This window comes from Corapipo altera, unplaced genomic scaffold (genome assembly GCF_003945725.1).
Source record: "Corapipo altera isolate COAL_440 unplaced genomic scaffold, ASM394572v1 359, whole genome shotgun sequence".
NCBI classification, from domain to species: Eukaryota; Metazoa; Chordata; class Aves; order Passeriformes; family Pipridae; genus Corapipo; species Corapipo altera.
In genome coordinates this window covers 1,837,781-1,857,400 of record NW_020884948.1, presented here as the reverse complement: position 1 = coordinate 1,857,400, position 19,620 = coordinate 1,837,781, and the positions used below count along the sequence as shown (strand labels likewise).

Here is a 19,620-nt window from a genome sequence, read left to right as displayed (position 1 = left end):
TTTTCCGTGCACCTGTGAATGTTTTTTGATGGTGATGGTCTAAGAAGCAAAACAGGTATTGAATTTAAATGTGTCATTTAAAACATTTGTCAGTCTTTAAGACAGGAGGAATTTCAAGTTTTTAAATGTTTTTCAATAGTTTGCTTTATGCAGTAGCATTATTCTTAATTTACTTGTGACTACATGAATAGTGATCTCTGAATAATATGATAAACAGTTATTCAAAGAGGAATAAAAAGTAGTAAATAACAAGACTCATGTAAGATTCTTCAGTTATTGTTTTATGCATGCAGGCTTTACATGTGATCAACCAAATGAGGCTATACTTGACTTGATGAGCTGCAGGCATTTTAACAGCAGATCAGGTCCCTCTGTTTCCTCTTTATTTCTGAATGTTCGTCAAGGGAAGTTTCTAAAGTGTTGTCCTACTGATGTACATAAAAAACAAAAGTGATGTTCCTAGGATATGTTTTATTTGATGCCATAAATAGGCTGCATGGGTCTTCCTGTTCTGTTGCAGTTTTCTGTTGTACACTGTGGTAAACCAAAGCCATTCTGCTATTTCAGGAATGTTTTTTGTGCTCTCTTGTAATTTCTTTCAATTGCTGTTTGTTTCAACAGGGGAAAGTCCCTCAGAACTATTACTTTTGATCAGTTTAAGGAAGCTCTTCAAGAACTCGCCAAGAAGCGATTTAAAGGCAAGAGTGAAGAGGAGGCACTTCAAGAAATGTATAAACTAATTGAAGGAAAAGGCCCAGTTATATCTGGAGTAACGGTATGTTACTGATCTAATGGACAGACTGTTTCTAACTGTCCTTTGTTCCACTGCAGTGTTGTTGTATTCACCTGCTTCCCTTTACAGTCCACAAATCCAATTCCTCTGGAAGCCCACAGGCAACAACTACTGCGAGCAAAGATTGTACAACAGCTGAGTATTGCACTACTATGTATTCTTGTGTGGCACTGTCTTTGCTTCTACTCAGAATTGTAGTACCACCTAGCAGCACTGTCAGGAAACTTCTGAGCTCTTGTGTATGATTAGAACAAAGAAATGTTCATGAAGGGGATGTATCCAAATCAAAGATAGTAGAAGGAAATTAAATTTAGAACCTCATTAAACAGTTCTAAGATGTTGTGTGAAATGCCAAAGACTAAAGACATCATAAAATACATTTAATTGCATCATGTGAATCCCAGAACACTGGAAATCTGAGAAAAATTATCATATGGTCTTTGTTTTTTGTTTATTCCAAGTCTTTCAGAACTATAATGTTCTTTCTTTTTCATTTTAAAGTGTTGATATTAAGCTATATGTTTGAAAAGGAAGTTATAAAACCTACTCTACATAAGTTTGGTTGTCCTTTTAAATGCTCAGGCTAGGCAAGCTTTTAGCCTGTAGGACATACTGGAGTGTTTACCATCAGCTTGAATAGTTCTGTCAGTTTAGTTCATCTGCTTAAAATTTGTGATCCTCCTGAATTTTGGCTTTAGAACGGTGAATGAAAATATAATCTTTCCAGAAATCTGTTCTGTACAAATGATCAGTGTAAATGTCAAGTGGAAAGATCTCTTTTGAGTTATAGATTTGGTTCAAGTTCCAGACAGAAAACTTAACTATGACTACTGACACATTAATCTAAACATATTAGGGAAGGAGTTGAAAGCATGATTAAGTGAAGCTTGTGGATAAGAATACTTCAGCAGCATGTGGGGATTTTTGTGTCTTAGCTTCTTATTTTTTGTATTAGGTATTTTGGGGAGGCAGTTGGGGAGGGTTTATGTCTGTACTGAGTGGCAACACTGCTTCAAAGGACAGCTGGAAAATTTACCTTCATATGAGGATTTTAGTGTATGTTGTGATAGAAGGTGTTTTTTTTCTTTTTCTTTTTATTATTTTTCTTTTTCCTTCGGAATGTTATGGAATTACAGAAATCCCTGCTTGATGTGGTTGAGAAGACTCAGCAGCCAGACAGTGAAACTGAGTGAATTTTGGGCTGCTTTCTAATGTGCAACAGAAGATGTATGGTTGACTTGGTCACACAGGAAGAAAAACAACAGAAAGGGATAGGGGTTAATGAATCTGGTAGCTTTATTAGCTCATTCGATCTGTCAATAAAATATACAGTGCAGGTCATGTAACTTTGACAGCTTATAATCAGACATGTAAATGAAGTCTAGGGCCTTTTAGTTATCCTCACTTCTACACAAAGGTTACAAGAGCAAGACTGAGGTTCTTTCTTTTTCTGTACTAAAAGCTGTGTGCCATAACAATATGGAATGCATTTCTACACCTCCTGTGGAACAGATACTTGCTTTGGTCATTGCTCGCTCTTAAAATGAAACCGGTTGAACTTCAATGTATATTCATCAGGGTCCCTGACATAGAAATGCAGAATAATTTCAACTGCAAGAGACCTAGGTTGATCTCATTCAAACCTGCTGACAGGATGGCAAACTTCAAATCCAGATCAGGGTATTTGGGGCTCAATCCAGTCACATTTCCTGTGAGAGTAGTGTGGATGGCAAGGCAGTACAGCAGTGACAGCACTTTAAAAGCTAGGTGATGGGTGCTTAGGGTAATGGTGATGTGGGCAAGATCGAATTCTCACAAAAATGGACCTGTTAGGGAAAGAGCAGGGAAGCCAGAGTGCAGCCCACCAGGTGTGGTAAATGAGACAAAACAGGTGTTGCAGCAGAAGTGCAAAGAGGCCTAGAAATTCCACTTAAGGCTATGTGGATCTGCTTGAAGACTGTGCAATAGTAGTCTGAAAAAGCTGCAGGATATACTGTCCAGCGCATGGATATCCATTGGTAGAAGTCTATAGGACTGCCGTTAGCACATCAGAGTCCTTGGCTCTATAGGAAGGAGTCCTATATCCAGGCCCTGTGCTTCAGAGCTCCTGTGTCTTCCTGGAGGTCATGGCAGTGGTTGCCTCTCTTGTGGGAAATGTGCTGTGGTCAAGACCCTGAGGCTCCAGATTGATGGGAAAGATGAAGAGAAGACTGACATGGTATTTGTGGAAAACTCAACCTACACAAGGTGAGGAAGGAGTGACAGCTAGAGGAGACCAAGTAAGTGGATGGAGACTATGGAGATAGAAAAGACTGGGAGCTTGTGACTTCTGGCAGCAGTCACAGATCTATTCCACCTACAATTCTCCAATTTCAGAATACATATAGTATTCTAAGCACTGGTGAGTATCAACAAGACCCATCAAAGTCAACTGAGCCTGAACTTAGTGTTCACACAAAAGGGGAAAAAAATGAGTGATAGTGCCAACCAGCACTATCTCACTATGGGAGCAGGCAGGTTCTTTTAAGGATCCTTGGTGGAATGAGAACTGGCCACAGGTTTGTAGTTATAATTAGAGCTTTATTACTATAGAAAGATTTTTTTCATTACACTTAATTTCTACCAATTAGGATTGCTTTCATATTATTACCTAAATTGCAGTTACCTGTACTTTTCAGTCACCTGAACACTCTGCAGATCAGGTCAAATTCTTAATAATCAGCATGCAATATAATCATCGTCATCTGGACTCTAACTTTTAAAAGTTATGTAAGAAGAACAATGACAGAGTGATTGTCTAGCCTACAGTGAGGTTCCCCCCACTCTGTTTCCTCTTCTACTGAGGTGTGAGTGTCCGCTGTAGAAGGACAAAAGCCTTAGCAGTCTGTCTGTCTGCTCTAGGATCTGCTTCAAAAACCTTTTGGATAAGCTGATCTCTTTGTACCTCTCAGTCTGGAACTTTGGTCTATACAATTTCCTCAAGTTAGTGGATTCTGAAGGGGCTGCCAGACAATCAGTATGCAAGAATTTTGGCTGCAGGTGGCAGAAGGTTGCATGATGATATTTATCTCTTCCAGTCCATTGAGTACTGCCTACAGCAGTGCTAATGGTGCTGCTCCCATCATATATCAGGCCTTAGCATGAGCTGTGTGTTAGCCAAAATCTGAAAAGGAGTTGAGTGAACAGTCATGGGAGGCATCCCTGACTACCGAAGGATCACGACTTTTGCCATCCTGAATATGAGTGTCTCGTGCACTATTACACTTCCTTGTTCTGTAATGGGTGTCACCATACTCTGGCAACAGTGCTGTACCAGGTGTCAGAAGCAATGGGTACCCGGCACAGGTAGTTACTGAAGATTCCTCTTGTGGATGATCAGGGCATGTATTTTCTCATCTCACCTGATGTCTCAGGAGTTTTGTTGCTTGGTGGATGCCAGGATCTGAGATCATTGCAGATGCACTCACAAGATTTGTCCAGCCTTCTAACACGGACCTCTTTGTTGTGGGTACTAGGAGTACTGCTCTGGAGGTAACCTGGAGCATATAAAGAGAGACTACAGAAGTCAAGGGATGAGGGTGAAGAGGGGGGAGCTCTGATCTTATCTTCCCAGTCCAGGAAGGAGAATTGGACTGTATAGTATGGCTTGTGTTGAAGAGGAGGCTTTGGCTTCTGTGGACAGAGGAATGAGGCCTACTGAGCAGAGATGGAATAACTCTACCAAAGTGTAGTATCTTTGCAAACTAGATTTACTAATCTGCTGGGGAGATTATTAGACTGGGTATGGAAGGTTACCATAATCTGAAGATAAAAGATCATAAGGGGCAGAGCAGGTATGTCTAGGTGACAATCCTGACAAAGGAGGCTCTTGCCCATCTGTAAATGCAGCAGGACATGAGGCCCATCTCAAATGCCTGCACACAAAAGCAAATAGCATGGGAAAAGCAGGACAAATTACTAACCTCACTGAGATTCTGCAAGTGTGGTAAGACAGCTCTCCTGGCTGGAGTGCTGCACTGGATGAATAGAGGCCCTTCAGGAAATACAGAGGGAAAATGAGGAAGAGGGACTGTGATGTATGTAAAGGTTTATCTTGATAGCATCTGGCTTTGGAACAAGTCTCATTAAAGACTGGTTATAACATTAAATTCAAGGATTCAGCAACACACTCATTGAAAAGAAAAATTACTCTGTACTATCTTGGCTATTCTGTTTTGTCTTCACTATCAGTAAGAATGTAAAACTCCTCAGAGAAGTGTTAACACATTGTTTTCAACTTTGCGGAAGGTCATGTTAATCAGACTGTTAGATCCCATGATTTGTAGTGACTATTTGTAGTGATTTGTGTACTGTTAAAATGCTGGAGAGCTGGAGTTGAAGGCTAATCTTAGAGGGAAGGACTAGGGTTAGGGTTGGATTGCTTCTATGTGTGTCTGTGTGTGTGTGTCTGTGCATGTGCTAAAATGAAGGAACATGAATGAAACCCCAGTTTTTCTTTGAACCTCTTTCTGACTTTGTGCAGATTTTTACTGCATGTGTATGTATTCCCATGAATTTAAAACCAAAATAAATATAATTATGGTATGGAACTCTGGTATAATCCCTCCTCCACTCAAAAGGAAAACCTTTCCCTTTGAGATTTTTCCCCCCATTTTATAGTCAGCTTTAGATTCTCATTTTTGCAAAGGTTGTAGATGTTAGCAGCAGATCAGTAATTTTCAAGACCTTGCTAAGATTACGAATGTTGGTGCTGATTCTGAAGGATATCAGAACATGTTAATTACATAAAGAAATCTCCATGGCAACTTTTTCTAGGAAGAAAGTTATCTATGCTGTTAGATACTGAAGTTTTATGGTTGAAGGAGAAAATGCAGGAAGCTATTCAGTTTCTGTGAAGAACTGAGGAGGGTAATCTATCAGAGTGTAGCCAGGAATACCATGGAGGTTTCCATCTGAGGATGTGTACCCTTCTGGTGAGGAGTAACAAGAGCACCTCACCTCCTGCCTATCACCAGCATTTTCAACAGTGCAGATGCCCTCAGCACTGGTTATTAAAAAGGCACACTGCCTCAGGCAGGAAGGGAAAGTTTCTGTACTATTTTATTTGTGCCTGATATTTGTAATTCAGGCACAGAACCCTCAGAAAACCTAACTGCAGGGTTTAGCATCAAGGCAGTAAGTTTCTGCGTAAGCTGTGGAACAGCTTTAAATCAAACCTGAATCTTTGTGAGTGGTGGCAAGCAGTGGAAAATATCCTGAGGCAAAATTGTTTCAGTGGAGCCATGAGTTCATTGTGAAAACCAGTGCACTCCATGTCTGTTTTGAACGTTTGATATTCCTGGAGTCCAGTAGCTTTTCCTGCTGCTTTTACTTCCCAGTAATTGGTTCTGGAGATCCTTTTGGGAATGGTGCCATGTTCTGTGCAGAGCTGCACGGCACACGAGTATTGAGAGCTTGGCAGGGATTGTGCTGGCTGCTGAAAGGAGAACTATGCAGCTGCAAGTGTGTGGTGCTGCACTGACCTGCTTGTCCAGCCCTTTGCATTGTGCAAGGTGGACGCTCCAGCTTCCTTGGCATTCACTTGGTGCTTCAAGCTATGTGCTTTGTAAAAGGGATGGCAATGCACGCTGACAGCAACTGGAGAACAGTACCTTAGCAACACCAAATCGTCTTCCTTCTTCTTTGCCTCACCTTTGTTCTGGAAGGAAAAGTCCTGAAAGTGTGGGAAATCTTGTATTCTTACACTGTTAGCTTATTTTCATGATTGTAGCACTAGCTTCATAGGATGCTTCTAGACTTTTGACACAAAATTTGAGTTAGAGGTTCTGTTGCGTCCATAAAATGCATGCTGACTTAATTGTATTGATCCTGTTTTTCTGCTGCAAACAAACCAAGACAGTGCAGCAGCAGGGCTTTCAGTGAATGTGCTTTTCTTCAGCAAACTATCTTCTTCCGCAGTAGTGTAGACCAAATACATGGTTTTGGTTTCTGTGCTCTCATTTCCTTTTTCATAGAATCATAGAATAGATTGGGTTGGAAAAGACCTCCAAGATCATCAAGTCCAACCCCTGAAATGGACTGTGTAAAGTGCTCTTTGATTCATCAGTTATCTTGAGGTAGAAGGCAAAATTTGCCCAAGTTTGCAGAGTTGTCTTTCACAAGAAAGGACAAGGGAAGAATGTGGTACTGCTGTTAAAGTTTTCAGGGTTTAAAGACTCTGCAGCTTTCACTTCCTGTCTTTGATCTGAGGACTGTTCTAGACAGACAGAAGTTGGAACATAATTTGAATGATTTGGATAATTTGGATGAGATGTTGCAATTTTTTGTTTTGTTTATTTACCTACACTGTGGTCAAACACTGGAATGAATTGCTAAGAGAGGCTGTGGAACCCCTGTCTTTGGAGGTGTTCACGACTTGACTGGAGAAGTTTCTATACAAGTTTTATTTGATTCTTACTATGAGCAGGGCTTTATGCTAGATAAAGACTCATATTCAAAGGTTCTTTCCAACCTAAATTGATCAATGACTTTGTGATTTTAAGTTTCGATAATCCTTAGGGACATAGTGTCCCCCACTCTTTCTATGCTTTAGCAACGACAGTAGTGAAAAATTTTTTCTCATGTGTCTAGTGTGAAATCTGTGATGCTAGTTGGAACTTCACATCTTCCAAATCATACCTATTATTGTTTTCTTCTGAACATTACCCCTCTGTTGAGGACAGGAATAAAATTTGCCTCTCCTTTTTTTCTTCTGAGTCTGAATAAACACCCTTCTGTTATCTTTTCCATGTGTGCCGCATGCTGTCTTAGCAGCACATTTCTGTAGACAGTGACACAAGGTGAGGAAAAATACTGAATTGCTAGCAAAAAATGCATGATTGCTTTAAATTAGCAAATCTACTGGTCCAAGTAAAATGGCTTTTTATTTTCCCCATAGCTGGTCCTGAGGCTGTGGCCTGTTATGATCTTCTCAGTGAGGTTTTAGTGTGTGAGGAGTTTCAGTTAAATGAGGCGAGAGGCATACATACCTTTCCTGACTCAACTGAGATATTTTTGTGAACTTGGAGGTCATGTGACCACATCTTTGGTTGGAAACTGACAGTGAAGGAGCAAAAGCCATTTTTAAAATACTTTTTTTTTTTAAGATTTGGGGGAGCACAGTGGCCCAGAGCAAGATACCATTAAAAAATAGTTTGATGAGTAAACATGTCTTCTGTCAGTGATCTCTTCTTTTGATAGAGTCAAAGACACTGAAACTATAGCTGCTGGCTTGTGTTAATGGAAATAACTGAGTGAAGAGAAGAATGGTTGATCTTGGAGAACAGAGAAGTCTTGATATTTTTGGAAAATTCCTTTGGTTGATTCACTGTATAAACTCATTTTGGAACATTTAATGATTGTATGTGATTCTGTTTTGCTGAGTAAATCTTTTCTCTTAGGAGAAAGTTTAAAAAAAAAGTTCATGTGCATCTTCTGTGATATGAAAACTTTGGTTAACTGTATGAATGAGAATGAAAATGCTGGCTTCTGTGATCTCAACAGAAAGGAAGGGAGGAGATTGGCCTGAAGGAATTTATTGCCTTTAGAATAATGTAACTAGAGAGATTATATAACTTACTCTAGAAGTTCAAGCTATTGCTATATGACAAGACAGAATCATTTGTGTGTGATTCATTGTGAAAAAGAAGGAAGAGCAGTGACCTGCTAACATGGAAACTGTCTTCATCCAGCCCTCTGTGCTCTTCACTATATTTCTTCCTACATTTCTCCTCATTTAGGAGGGATGGTCATCTTTCCCACTCCCCTTTTTTTATTTGCCTCCCAGCACTATTGTGCAGTTAATAATGAGCAGATGGGTTGCACAGAAGAATGAGCTCACAGCTACCCTTTTAATTTTTTTACCTTTTTCTTGACTTCCAGTTTAGTCTACATAGTTGGCTTTGTTGTTCAGAAACAGAAAAGGGATTTTGATAAAAAGAATTTGTTGCACATTCACTTCATAAAGGCGGTTCACTAAAAATAAGTTATCAACTCGTAGAGGAATCTTTATGAATAAACTTCTAACCTTAGGACACTGAAAGTAATGGAACAGCTAATCCTAGAAATAATTTCCAGGCACATGAAGGACGAGAAAGTCATCGGGAGTAATCAGCATGGCTTTGCCAAGGGAAAGTCATGCTTGACCAACCTGATAAACTTCTACAATTAAATGACTGGCCCAGTACATAAGGGGAGTGGATAGTGTCTACCTGGACTTCAGTAAGGCCTTTGATATGGTCTCTCATAAGAGTCTCACAGCCCCTCAAGCTGGTGCTGTAGTGGTTGGATTGGCAGACAGTGAGGTGGATTGAAAATTGTCTGAATGACCGGGCCCTGAGGGTAGTGATGAACAGTGCAAAGTATAATTGGCAGCTGGAAATTAGTGGTGTACCCCTGCAGACCATACTGAGTCCAGTCTTATTTAACATCTTCATTAATCATCTGCATGTTAGGGCAGAGAGTACTCTCAGCAAGTTGGCTGATGACACAAAGCTGGGAGGAGTGGCTGATAGGTCATGCAGATGTTGCCATACAGAGGGGCCCAACAGGCTGGAGAAATGGGCTGACAGGAAATCTCAGCAAGCTCAGCAAGGAGATTTTCAAAGTCTTGCACCTGGTGAGTAACAAGCCCCCACACCAGTACATGCTGAGGGCCACCCAGCTGGAAAGCAGCTTGGTAGAACAGGACCTAGGGGTCCTGGTGAACACCAATTTGAATGTGAACCAGAGAGGTGGTCTTGCCACATGGAAGGCTACTGGTATCCTGGGCTGCGTTAGAAGTATTGCCATGCAAACAGAGTCCTTCCTCTCTGCTCAGCACTGGTGATGTCTCATCTGGAGTGCTGTATTCAGCTCTAGGCTCCCCAGTAGAAGACTGATGTGGAGCTACTGGAGAGAGTCCAGCAAGGGACCATAAAGATGATGAAGGGACTGGAGTATCTCTCCTATGAGGAAAGGCTGAGAGAGCTGGGAGTATCTGACCTGGAGAAGAGAAGGCTCAAGGGGGAATCTCATCCATACTTGAAAGGAGGGTGCAAAAGAAGATGAAGCCAGACTCTTTTCAGTAGTGCCCAGTGACAGGACGAGAGGTGATGGGCACAAACTGAAACATCCAGAAACACTCTTTCCCTGTGAAGGTGACCAAGCACTGTCATAGATTGCCCAGGGAATTTCTTGTGTCTCCATCCTTGGTTATATGCAAAAACTGTCTGGACATGCTCATGGACAACTGTATCTAGGTGAGGGTTGGGGGTTTGGGCCAGATGACCTTTGGAGATCTCTTCCAGCTTAAATGTTTCTATGATTCTGTAATATACAGTACCACTAGTGCTTCTGGTTGAGGAGTCCAAGATGGATATGAAGTCATTGTGTATTCTACTCTGTATTTACAAAGGCTTTTTTGAATGAAAGCATCTTAAAAGGATGCTTATATTGCACTTGGCCTTTCTGTGTAATGTTCACACAACCTTAAAGAGAAAGTAGTATTTTCTTTTTAATGGGTATGCATTCGTCATAAGAATGATGAAAACAAAGAAGAAAAATGAGAGTTGGGTATTCTGCATAGCCTTGTAGTGGCATCTCATTATCTCTGATCTTTTATAGATGATAGATGTATCAGTTCAGGGAGTGAGAGCATAATGTGCAAGGAATTAAAATTGCTTGAATTTTGCATTGTTGGAATCAAAGTGAGCCTCCCATTTCATAGAAATTTTACCAACAGCAAACCAACAGGGATTGCCATCTTTCAATTGTAATATTCCGTCACATATGGGAAGGGGCACACCAGTAATTTTCCATGCAACTTAGGAAAAGGCTGCAGTTCTTACTGAGTAAAAATCAATTACGAGATAGAATATTTGCCTTGCAACTACTGCCTTAATGTTCATTTCACATATTGTGGCTCCTGTGATGCAGAAAGCCTTCTGATCCATCCTGGGCTGAAAGACAACAGGATGCAGGATCACATCAGTTTTTGCTCTGGATTTGTACTCTCCTTGTGCTGGGGTTTTAGGTTTTGTTTAACTGTTTTTTGAGACAAAAAGATCATATTTTTTAATCTGCCAAGCTGTTGCCCACCCTCAGTTTTCTTTGTTGGTCTGAAATATGTTGCTGCTTTCCTAGGAGACTAATAGGAAACATAAAGGCTTTTGTGGCATACTGCAGACTTGTTGCTATCATCTTGTTGATAGCAACCAGATGTTGATACACCTTGATTTTCTGATAAATATCTGTGTTATGGTTTTATTGGAATGCAGGTGTCTTGATATAAACAGCACATTTCTCAAGTTTACCGCTGGGAATGGTATCCTGGGAATAGTTTCTTGGGAACATCCTTCCTTATTGACATGGGACATTGTTTTAATCCTTGTTAGACTGTTTCTTCTTACATGTTAATATGTATGCATTTCCTTTCATATTACACTCAAATAGGTTTTATTATGTATGTTACCAGATATGTAACTGTACAAAAATTCTCATGCATTTTTATTGTAATTTGTGTATTGAGGCACAAATTGAGGTATTACATACCTTTTGTGCCATGCCTTTGAAATAAAGGAGCAGAAGCTGTAGTCTTTCTTTTTGAAATAGTAACTAAACTTAACACATATTTACTTTCCTTGTATTTAAATACCACTACTTTACAGAAAATCAGTTTTACCTAGATGTGCACATACTGTATTGTCCCATTTAGAGAGAACTCTCAGAAACTCTGGTTGTTGCCAAATTAATTCTCAGGACAGATTGCTGTTCTTAGAATTCATAATGGTAAGTTTAATTACTATTTGAAAAGTTGCCTGTAAGTTTAGAAGACCTTTTTGAGAAGAGTTATTCAAGGAGGGGGGAATTTATGTTACTCAAGGAAGCTTTGCTGCCTGGGACAGAATATCTTCCCATTGACAGTTTGATGTTTTTTCTTCTCTTGCCTTACAGAGAGGTTAACTCCCTGAAAAGATAAAATTCTTACAGACAACATTGGAGGCCCTGCGAGGGGGGGCAGGCAGCCTCTAAAAAGGCACAGAGAGGAAAAAGCACATTTTTTCATGCCCGCTGTAGATAACACCATCATGTCAGTGTTCTTGGCTTTCAGAAATAAATATTCCTAAATCCTTCTGCTGCTGGTATCTGGGATAGCTGCGCACAATTTTCTCTCACATTGCCCTTGGATATAATTTGAATATTTGAATATTACTTTTGTCTTTCATTTAGAGTCTTCCTGGTTATAAAGTGCTACCAAGTCAATGTGAACAAGAAAACTGTATGTTTTAAGAGCTAGCTGTGTTGGTTTACTTTTTCTGTATTGATGGAGCCAGGCTTTTATGCTTCAATGTTGACATAATGGATTTTGAACATGGCTGTTTCCTATCACTTCTTCATATCTTTGTTGCTTAGAACTTTGTTATTAATCAGAAGTATCTCATACTCAAAGTCTCTTCCAAAAGGTTTTGACATAATTTGTATTATTTTCTTCTTTGCTATATGATTATTGTCATTGTATGTAATGGCAAGAAACAAATATTTTTTGTCTCCTTTTGCTGGAAATGAGTATTTACATAGTCTTTGCCATTAGCAAATATTTAAGTGTTGGTTACATGTACAAATATCTGTATTAAGAATAATTGATTTCTGATGCGTGTTTTTGTTTTGTTTCTTTAATAGAAAACCGTTTCATCTCCAACTGTATCACGCCTTACAGATACTTCAAAATTCACGGGTTCTCACAAAGAGAGATTTGATGCCAGTGGGAAAGGAAAAGGCAGAGCTGGCCGAGAAGATCTGGTGGATAACTCAGGATATGTATCTGGTTATAAGCATGCAGGCACATACGATCATAAAGTACAAGGAAACAAGTAAGGCTGAGGGTTTACAACACAGAAGGGGATAGAGTATATATTTGTAAGAATGATGTTATGAATCCCACGTTTTGGTTATTGTGAATGTTGAGACTATATTGTCAAGAAGTTGTCTTCAGGAACTGGAACTGATTTCAACATCTGCTGAGCTACTAGCAGCACAATGCCACTTCATTACATTCCTCATGCATATATTGGCAAAAATAAATAAATATATAGGTACAAAAATACATCATTTTGTTGAGATTTAGACAAAAAACCCCCAACAAACAACAAAGCTGAAGTCAAGAGCAGTTATACCACACTTTGTCTGTTCAAGCAAAGTATCTCAAACATTCCTAAATGTCCAGTTGCCCTGAGGATGCCAAAAAGAACCTCTTGAAAAGAGGGTCTTTCATAGCAGTCTTTCTGAAGAATATTGTATTACTTATGCAGTTTAATTTGACTGTTGTTTTGGATTTTTTTTAAAATGTCTTATATGGGATCTGGCACTTTCCTTAAAACATTCAACAATATACTATTGGGGAGTAAGTGGTTGTAGTATACTAGGTGCTATCCTGTAATTGTCATACACCACTCATGGAAAAACTGAAAAAAAGTTATTTCTAGGACAGTATAGGTTCTAAAGTATTTTATGTCAACAGAAAGAGGTGGAAAATACCAGCCCTTGCTTTCCTTCTGTCTGTACTTTGTGCTTGTTACTGTGTGTACTGTAGCATGGTTCTGACTGGCTGGATTTGGATGGAGCTATTGTACTAACCTGAGAGGTGAGGAACAAGACATTACTAAGAAAGTCTGTTAAGGCTTTTTGCAGTCTCTTTTCAAGTTTGCACTGCCTCACATTGGAAATGAAGGGGGCATTAAACTAATAATGCTTTGAAATACTGGTTTTGACTAAACACTGCCAATTAGATGAATGAATTAAATGAATGTTGTTGTGCACATATGTTGGCACATAGTTCCTTTAAGCTCTAATATATGTAGGGGCATCTTCTAGCCCCTTGGAATAAGAACAGTTACAATTAATATCTATGTAATTAGGTGCATTTTGCCCACAAAAAATATGCCACTATAAGTGGGCTACTTTTTATGTTAGATTTGTTTTAAGCCAAGGGCTTGGATTCTTTGTTCACTTTTGCTGCCCAACTTGTGAGTAATAGTATTGCTGGGACAGCTTTCCACTGTTACCAGGAGAATCAGTCCCACAGGCTTAAGGTACAGGCAGCTGAGTGTGACCTTCCTGGGGCCCAGAATACCAAAAGAAATTAATTGGAATAAAAATAAGCTTTTTTTAATATTGGCTGAAAAGTGGAGAAAAGGCCGCTCTAATTTTCTGCAGGAGCCAAACAAGTACCTGATGTATTACCCTGATTCTCTAAAGTTATGAAAGATACTCAGTATTCAAAACCAACTGCTTGCAGTTCTGATTTGCTTTCTTTCAAAAATCATGCACTGATTTTCATGCTCAATTCTGAATAAAGGTTAATAGATGTATTGCTCTCCCTCTCCCCCCTCCTGTATCAGCATCCCACTCAGAGTACATACATTTAGGTGAGCAGTGTATGCTGTCATGTGCCTTGCAGGTCAACAGTTTGTATTTGGCCAATGTATGGAAAGGGAGCACTGGTTTTCAGCCCTTACTTTGTTCATGCTTTGTTTTGCTGACATTGTGTGGTAGCCCTTCTTGTAACTTTGCCTTCAGTAACCCTTTGAGCCCATACATCATCCTGGAACCAAAACAACAATAGCAAACAAAAGGCAAGGACTTCCTTGTGGACTTGGAGATCTTTTTGTTTGTTTATAGTTTATTTTGGCTTTTGTTTTTAAGAGGGAGGGAAGTTTGCCAAAACTCAGCACATGTTCTTGTAAATATTTAAACGGCTTTTCCCATGGACAGCTCTGGAAGATTTTTGGTGTATGTAAGGATGCTCAGGATGAGAAGCATCCAACTTTGTGAACCCTTCCAAGAGTTACCCAGTGTTCTTGAAGAAAAATGTCCATGGAATGAAAGATTATCCATTTGTGTGTTGCACTGGTGACCTGTCACACCCCAAAGCAGAAATTAGCATACTTGATACCAACAATGGCAGAATTATTCTGGCATGGTAGTGAACTGTCTAAATGTAGAGAACCTTTTTCTATGTCACTGGTGCCTGTGCATCTGAAAAAAGCTCCAGGAAAGTCCTGTTTTTTTATGAATAAAAAGGCTGAGCCTCTAACACTTGATAAAGCCTTCAGCTAAGCTACAGGTAAAACCAGTGTCCCTGTTTATCCCACTGACTTTAAGACTCATTGACTCATAACTCAGTGGTAACTGAAAAGATCTGGACCCAGCCTGAATAAAGGGTGAAGTCCAGCCTTCTGCAGAGCCCTGTCAGCACACTGTTGGGCTGTCTGTTTGTTGCTAGCTAGCTGCCTTTTCTGGCACATCAGGTGACACTGAACCTGAGGGGCACAAGGGACAGGCTTTCTCAGGTACCCAAGTACAGCGTGTCAATAATGCCAGAATGTTGCCACGCAGGAAGAGTGATTGTTTAGGAAAGTTTTAAGGTATAATTAGGTTTAAGTTGTTAGTTCAAAGTGAGTGAGACCAGGACATTCATAAGATAGAAGGCATGCAAAGGAATTGAGAGTGCAGACAGATCCAAGCTGACACTGTCTGCTCTGATGGGACGTGCTGGGGTTCTGCCAGAGTTTACTTTGTGCTGCTTGTGCATTATAAAATCCCTGCCATGAACCAAAGCACTTTGTAAGGATGTGATGCAAACTTTGAAATTCTTTCAATGGCATGGTAAGCTTGGGATCAGGACTCGAGAAGATGGTTCAGATAGCAGTATTTTATTTTCAGGAACATACTTTTTTGTTTCTTGTTCGTTTCTACAGTCTGATAGTTTTAAACCTCGAAGTGGTGCATGAAAAGAGGTCATTCTGATATGACAGTTACAAAGAAAAGTTGTGGTTGGAAAGATAGTACTTTAGTAAAAGAGAAAAATCTTTACATACTTGGTGTGAAAGATAATGGCTATATGTTTTAGGGGTTCAGCCACCTACTTAGGCTTGTACTTTTCCACTAAGATCTGTCAGAAATTAGAAGTCTAAATACTAGCTTGATTATTAGCTCTTAAGTTCCAGGCCTGCTTGGGGATGAGGCAAAGTACATTTTCTTAGTCGTCTGCTATTCCCTCAACTCTCAGGACAGTAAGTACAGCTGGTACCTCAAAGGTTATGGGAAGGGACAGCTGGGAAGGTGCAGGAGGTGCCCCATTTTCAGCCCTTGAATTGTTCTAGAGCATATTGTCTTCCTGTGCACCATGCTGCAGACTATAACTAATGTCTGAAGTAAGGACATGGGTACCTAATAAGGTTTACTCTCATCTCTTTTTTTGGGGCATCTCAACTCATTCTATCTAAATTTTCAGCCTGATTTTCAGCAGCTTACACTATGCAGCACTGTCCTATGCGACAACTTCTATAAAACCCTGTTGTTCCTAATTATCTTTGTTTTCATTACTGCAGAACATGCTACCAAAAGAAATGTGATCAGAAAGTTTGGGTAGCTTTTAGAAATAACTGCTTACAGAACAAACTCGAACTTTATTTAAATACTATGGCAGTACACAATCTTACCTGTATGTCCACTGAGACTTTACCTGACCGTCAAAACCTTTGCAAGATTGAGGACAAGAAATAAAAACCCTTATTGAGGCAAATGAATAGTCCTTACAAATAATTTTCTAAAAATAACCTATTTTTAAAATTAAATATGCAGAAGTCAAAAGGGGTTTTCTTATTAGTGCTTGCTTACTAATTCCCTGTAGTCACTCCATGAGCTTCAGTTGAGAGTTTTACAACCTTCAGTGTGGAAATACCTAAAATAAAAATTATTGCCCTGCTCTTTGTGGTTATCAAAGTTATCGCAATAGTGTTACAGAGAAGCAAACATTAAAAAACCTAATTTCTTTCGACAGTCCTATGTGAACACCTGTCATTAATTATAATCAAATATTTGGAATCCCAAGGGAAATGTTGAATATTGGACAGTGACTAAAATCTAGCCCCATTTTCTTTTTAAGCCTACAGTATTTCTATCTACTTTTCATTTAGGAAAGGGAAAGCACAATTTCAAAACTACTCACATATCACAGCTTGTGTTTTTTATCAGCATAGAGATGGTCCTTCAAAGATACTTTGTATTGAAGTATGTATTTTACTGACTTTACCTAAATTAAAAATTCCTCTGAAAGTTTTTTTATCATTATACAAAGCTTTATTCACAAATAACCATTTCAGTCATCCATATTTCCCCTCTATTGGCTCAGTTAATATTTTTCATGGTAGCTGGAATTAGGCAGAACAAAAAGGCAAATGACTACTGTGGTTTTGACTTGCAAGTGGTAGGTATCCCAGCCATCTGTAACCATTTGTAGAGAAAATCCTCATGTATCTTCCAAAACTTTGAAGTTGTAATTGATAGGTTTTTTTCCTTAAGGTTTTCCATAGTTATAAAATTAATTTTAATTCTTTGTGCCTGCATGTATGGTATTCAAAGCATAACATAACCTTGCCTTCAGTGATGCATGTATTCTGGGGGCATGTGCCTGACATCTGTGAATAAGAATTCTCTGTTTGCACTGGCCAAAAGCAAACCTTTTACCTTCATAATAGAGCAAGTGTTGCACTAGTACGTGTCCTCTTAACTGACTGTTAGCCTTGTGTGTGTGCCAAAATGACTACACCTTTGTGTACGTTGTTTGTAGTGTGAATATCATGTTCTTGGCTCATCAATTAATTGGTAATAAGTAATGTAATGCACAAGACTTAGGTAGGTTTGTGTGTGTGTGTACACATACTCTTTGGATCCAGCTAAGTAGTTAAACCGTATAAATATTGATGCAAATCTTAAATCTTGTTAAGGCCAGGCTCTAGTCCTGCAGCCAGTGCTGTTCAGCTTGGTCAGTTGGGGACATTACTATTCTCCCTTCATAGCATGAAGTTAAAGATCTAAGGAGACTTTTATGGTTTTATATGACTACCCTGTTCCTGTTTCTGAGGGCAATCACTCTTCAGCGATTCTGACATAGACTTGGTGTGACAAGAGGGGTTTCTCCATAGTAAGGTAGTAGGAGAGAGAAGATGAAAGCAAGCTTTCCTCTGAGTGTTCTCAAGAAACCATTTAAAATTATGCTCAGTATGGATGCTATATTTTTCTTTGCCCAAACTTTGTGAAACAAGTAGACACTCACTACGTATACATAGTTGTTCATCTGTTAGCAGGTATAAAGTCATTGTATAATGAGACAGGAAGAGGAAACAGGAGTGGCATACAATGTCAATGGACTCAAGTATTTTTTTTTATAAAGATAAAATTAAATACCTAAAGCATAATGACAGCTGTCAAACTTGTGTGAAATTCTCAGTCTGGAGTACCTGAACTTGAAACATATACTTCCTGTATTTGGAGTGTTGGCCCATAAAATAGCATGTAGATATTCAGTTGCTCATTTTGTGCACCCTTAAGTGCCGATTTGGCTTACCTAATATAAACTGGAAATGATGGTCAGGGTTGTTTTTTTAAATCTTCAGAATCCTAAAACTAGCGAGAGACCCATAGTTGCATTCATGCTTGCTCATTAAACTCAAAAACAATGCTTTAAATGATGTCCCAGCTAAGAATGGTGCTTCTGGAAGCAAAGGAATATTGCAGATAGAACCTCCATGTTTTAATTGTCCAAGTAATTTGTTTTTGCAGGGAGAAATAACTTTAATATATGTGGTATTTTTTCATGTTTTTCAATAATTAACCTTGCCTATATTGCTTCAAATTCCCTATGAAAAAAGTGGATTTCAAAACAAGTTTAAGATATAACTCTTTGCTTCATTGTCAGAAAACGTTTGAATTGGCTTGTTTCATTCTAACTAATTGATCATTTACTCAAGACAGACTTTGGCAAGGGCAAACCTGATAATAAATACAAGGGGGAAAATCCAGCCTATTTGCTGGATAATTTTGACAGACGTTTGCAATGTTGATAACCTGAAATGATTTTTTAAAAAATAAGTTCTATTTTGTTTTCATGCAGATGCACACAGACACTACTTTGGGACATGTTATATACATGGGGGCAAAAGTACAGAAGAGGTTTTTTTTTTAAAAATACCTTACATTTGGCAATTGACATTGAAATGCCCAGCTGACTAGCCTGGTTTGGAAAAATGTTAAGCACTACCATATTCCATTGCAGCTAAACAGCCAATGAATTAATTTCCAAATGTAGTTATACAGCATCTCTCTTTTGTGAGTTACTGTAAAGTTTATGGCATTGTATAAAGTGAGTTTTGATGTAAACATTTGTAAAGGTCTTAAAGATAGCTCTTATAACTTGCCCTTACCTTCCGTTATCTTTATGCAAGATTTTTCTATTACTTTGCACGTTTTTCAGAAATATATTAGAAACATGAATAAAGTTACATTCAAATTAATTACAAATTTGTCCCTAAAAACACATTAGGTTAATCCATTTTTGCATTTTGATCAGCATCTATATTATGGCTGAACAACAAAATAATAAAAAAGATGGCAATCTGTATCCCCACAGAGGTGAATTATTTTAAGTTCCAGTTTACATCAGATGAGTTTCTGTATGCTTGCATTTACTCAAATGCTATTTTTAAACAAAGTAATTAAATAATGTGAAATAATGCAGCCTGGGCTCTGTTACAATAGGGTTTTATTAATACTATTGAAATGCTGCGTATATCTGTAATATTCATGCTAAATAGGTACTAGCTTTTTACAAAGGCTTTGTGTAAAGTCAGTTAACCTACAAACTGATGTCCTGTATAAAATCGTGTTGGCAAATTACTTTTGTTAGCACTGTAGTGGTGTATGAAAAGGCAAGATCATAGACAATAACAAGTTATAGGGTGCAAAATTGT

At 38.8% G+C, this 19,620-nt stretch overlaps 1 protein-coding gene across 3 annotated transcripts in view; it reads left to right on the top strand.

Moving 5' to 3' along the window:
* TPPP (tubulin polymerization promoting protein) overlaps nt 1–19,620 on the top strand; it is a 73,252-nt gene that overhangs the window by 41,306 nt on the left and 12,326 nt on the right. For all 3 annotated transcript variants that reach the window (XM_027662873.1, XM_027662874.1, XM_027662872.1), the window contains exons 3-4: nt 622–775; nt 12,491–12,681. In XM_027662873.1, the coding sequence (XP_027518674.1) occupies nt 622–775; nt 12,491–12,681 (345 nt within the window). The remainder of the gene's footprint in view (nt 1–621; nt 776–12,490; nt 12,682–19,620) is intronic.